Source organism: Ornithodoros turicata, chromosome 2 (genome assembly GCF_037126465.1).
Source record: "Ornithodoros turicata isolate Travis chromosome 2, ASM3712646v1, whole genome shotgun sequence".
In the NCBI taxonomy this organism is placed as follows: domain Eukaryota; kingdom Metazoa; phylum Arthropoda; class Arachnida; order Ixodida; family Argasidae; genus Ornithodoros; species Ornithodoros turicata.
Window position 1 is genome coordinate 147,384,159 of NC_088202.1, and position 4,144 is coordinate 147,388,302.

A 4,144-nucleotide genomic window follows, 5' to 3' on the forward strand; every position below is an offset into this window, starting at 1 on the left:
CATGCCTTCCGCTGTGCCAATCTTGGAAAGAAGAGATTTCACCACATTCGCACTGGACTGGTCTCGGATTTCCTCCGGGATTTTTAACCTCCGTTTATTAATCTCCGGGTGACAGCCACCACCTTATTCATCAACGGAGGTCAGGAACACTTGGTCGCCCCTTGTGCGACCCCGGAAAACCAGTTTGTTGTTCGGAGTTCGAGGGGTTAAGAACCGAGGGTGCAATACCTGGAAAACGTTTTGTCCGTTCAGGCGTCATTCATAAGACCGCGTAGTTATCCCTTTGAAGGTTTCTGTTGACCTCGGAACGATCCGTTCATAAATTGAGGGCAAAAACGCTGGGTAACTCCTAGTTGGTTCCCAGAAATTCCGTTCATTATTCGAATATCGAGGTTCATAAAACGAGGGAAAAATGAATGGAAAAAGTTTGGTTCCCCGTGCTCGTGTTCATAAAACGAGGGAATTCATAAATCGAAGGTTCATAAATCGAGGGTTGACTGTATTCCTATAGCCTTGGAGCCGTCGATGGAGCCATGCTTAGACGCTCCCTTCTCCCTCTTTGAGCTCGAGTCGGCCATAGCACACTCACCCATGCACACCTCTCCAGGGGCAGACCAGGTCACGTACAAGGCACTCCGCAATCTCCCTCGCAGCGGGCGCGAAGCCCTCCTCAAACTCTTTAACGAATCATGGCGTTCAGGATGCGTCCCGCAGCAGTGGAAAACGGCGATGGTGGTTCCCATCCTCAAACCAGGGAAATCCCCTCATAACATCGACTCCTTCAGGCCAATAGCCCTGACAAGCTGCGTCGGAAAGGTTATGGAGCGCATGGTGTCCTCCCGCCTCAACTGGTACCTCGAGTCCACGATGTTCTTCCCTGAAGCCATGGCAGGTTTTCGGCAAGGCAGGTCGTCAATTGACAATGTCATCGACATTGTCTCCAGCACACAGCAAGCACGCTCTGAAGGGAAGCTCACTGTGGCGGTCTTCCTGGACGTGATGAAGGCCTACGGCAGCGTCCTCCACAGCACCATCGTCGCGACGCTTCAAGAAGCGGGAGTGGGCAACCGCCCGCTCTCGTGGATACAAGATTTCCTCTGCAACCGGTCCCTGTTTATTCGTACTGCCGACGGCGACACCGCTACCTTTGCTGTGCAGCGCGGCGTTCCGCAGGGCTGTGTACTCAGTCCCCTCTTCTTTAATGTCATCATGGCCTCCCTCCCTTCGCAAATAAGTACTGGTGTCAACGTTACGATCTACGCGGACGACATTTGCATTTGGACGTCATCCACCCGCCGGGACGCTATCCAACGCCGCCTACAAGGTGCTCTCAACACCGTCGAGTCCTACCTCTCCGACCGTGGTCTCTCGGTGTCCCCATGCAAAACGTCGGCCATGGCCTTCTCTCGCCGTTCCTTCCAGAATTACCCCCTTCGAGTTGCGGGAGCGCAGCTCAGCTTTGTCCGACAGTGCACATACCTAGGCATAACCATTGACGCAGGGCTATCGTGGTCGCAACATGTCAGGGCCCTGTCTTCCAAAGCCAACATCCTCGCAAATGTGCTGCGCCGCATCTCCGGCGCCTCCTGGGGCCCGTCGTACGCTGACCTCCGCCATGTGCACAACTCGCTCACGCTGGGCGCTCTCCGCTACAGCCTCCCGGCCCTGCACGGTGTTGGCCGTACAGGAGAGCGGGAACTCTTAAACATCCAGGCCCGTAGCCTCCGTATCTGTCTCGGCGTCCCAAGGACGTCCGAAACCTTCTCGGTCCTTGCAGAGGCGGGAGAACCCCCGGCCCCCATCCTCCGCGACAAGGAGACCCTCCGAACCTACGCGCGCTTCATCACACGGCACCCCGTGCATCATCTGCGAACGATACCGCAGAAGTACCCGGACTCTGCCTTCGGCGACGCCATTCGCAGACTCAACGGGCGCCTTCCGCCTGCACCGGCGGGGTCGTTCGCACCCCCTATGTGGACCTTCGACCGGCCCACAACGATAACACGCATCCCCGGCCTCCCTCGCAAGCATGACACACCCACGGGGGTCGCGCGGCAGCTCGCGTTGGAGCACATTTACTCGCTTCATGACCAGCGAGTACCCATATACACCGATGGCTCGGTGATACCAGGCGGGTCGGCAGCAGCCTTCTACGTGCCTCACGCCCACTGCAGCCGTGGGTCTAAACTCCCGTACGAGACTTCATCCACCGAAACCGAAATGATCGCCATTTATGAAGCCCTGAAGTTCATCTCGGGATCCGTTCCCGCACCATGGACCATCTTTACAGACAGCAAGGCGGCGCTAGAAGTGCTGTCATCATTCTCGATCCCCCTTGTTCAGGACATTGGCGCGCTCATCGTTCAGTGCCTCAGCCGTCTCGCCCGCGCGGGCCACAGCGTTCGGCTTCAGTGGGTTCCCGGTCACACAGGCCTCCCCGGCAACACGTCCGCCGACGCCGCTGCGAAGCAGGCCCACACCTCTGCACCATTGTTATCGGTCCCGCTATCACCCTCGTCATGCCGACTCCACATACGCCGCATGTGCGCCCAGCACACTCGCCTCTTCACGGAGAGCGCCGTCCCAGCCCGCACTTTCCTTCATTCCATCGATCCCAAGATGGAGCTCACCATCCCACTGAGCCTCTCTCGAAGGGAGAGCTCACTCCTTCACCGCCTACGACTCAACGTCGCTAAGACCCCATCGCGCCAGTTCCTCATGGGCAACATAGGTTCCCCACTATGCACGAAATGTAGTGTGGTGGCGGACACTACCCACCTCCTCCTGCACTGCCTCCTTTACTCCTCAGCCAGAGCCGCACTCGAGCAACAGCTCACACACCTCGGCCTGCACCTCACGCTGCGGACCTTACTCGGCCCCGTGCAGCGCGCCCGACAGTGCGTAGTCACCAGACTGCTCCTCCGTTACCTCGCTGCAACCGACCTACTGGTCGCCCTGTGAACCGGACTGTGCCCGCCTGGGTACTCTCTGTGTTTGTTTTTTTCTTTTTTTTTTGTAGGGGGAATAGCAAGCCGACAACCTGTCAGGCTGACCTTTCCCTCGTTCTTCTTTCTTATCATTAAACATATCCCCCCCCCCGTATACCATACCAGCAGACCACCGGAAATTTACAACGAAGGGGTGGCTACTGTTTAGTTAACCGAATTCTGGAAGTTGGACCTCTTTAATCCCTTCTTTAATCCTCTCTTCTTAAAGCCCTCGTCAAACAGCATGATGCTCTTTTTTTGTGGCCAACCCCTATGTAACTCTTTCACTTGCAGAGCAATAAAGTAAAATTGTATTGAAAAAAATTGGATTAATACACGCGAGCTCATTGTTCACTGCGTGTATATAGTGTCCTATTTTCCTTAGAGCTTCGTCTTGCGCCCTCTATGGCGAGAGGCTTCCCGTTGAGCATATTGTGGAAACTTCACTACCTTCTGTCCCTCAAAGGACGGTAGTCCCACTCTTCTAGTTCACCCTCCCGGAGGAAGTACAGACAACATCGTAAGGAACAAAGCAATGATTTATTTTACAATTCGATGCAAACCGCAGGCTGACTCGGCTCCGTTCCGTGACCCAGCGCCTCCTGGGAATGTCCCCACGCTTTCTTCTCCAGTCTTTTTAACTTGGCAATCGCGCCACTCCAGCGCCCTCACTCTGGCACGTGTGTGGTCCCCCTCCGATTGCGAGCGGCTAATCTAATATGACGCTGCCATACTGATAACTTCTGCTGCTCGAGATAACTCCATAGCGGCCTTGATACAACCTGCTGCGAATCCCGACATCCCCCCCCCACCTCAAAACAGGACGTGCCGTCTGGGCACACAGTCTGATCCCAAAATTAAAAAAAAAAAAATCTATGCACAAACCAGTGCAAGGTTCAAGAACACTACGGGCACAGCCCAACACACGATGAACAGTTCAAAACACTTCAAAGTCCGCTTCAGAGGAGGTCTTCAGGGATGTCAATCAGGATGTCATCCGCTTCTGGTGCAGGCCCGACGCGCTGGGGTAGCTTTGGTCTGTGGCCCTGGATGACAGTGAGCGCTGCTTACACATCTGCTTCTCTGATCCTGACGGTTCTTGCAGCCTCAATTGTAAGTTGACACAGAACGATGAGGTCCCTGGGAGCCTCTGGGAC

General features: G+C 55.4%; 1 protein-coding gene across 1 annotated transcript; it reads left to right on the forward strand.

The window, feature by feature from the left end:
- Positions 1–525: 525 nt before the first annotated feature.
- On the forward strand, positions 526–2,961 carry LOC135385131 (uncharacterized). The gene has a single exon (XM_064614307.1). The coding sequence runs from the start codon at positions 526–528 to the stop codon at positions 2,959–2,961; it is 2,436 nt and encodes an 811-aa protein (XP_064470377.1).
- Positions 2,962–4,144: the final 1,183 nt, after the last annotated feature.

Excerpts from the sequence above, each read along its gene's own strand:
- LOC135385131 (XM_064614307.1), top strand. The coding sequence starts at position 526 with ATGGAGCCATGCTTAGACGCTCCCTTCTCCCTCTTTGAGCTCGAGTCG.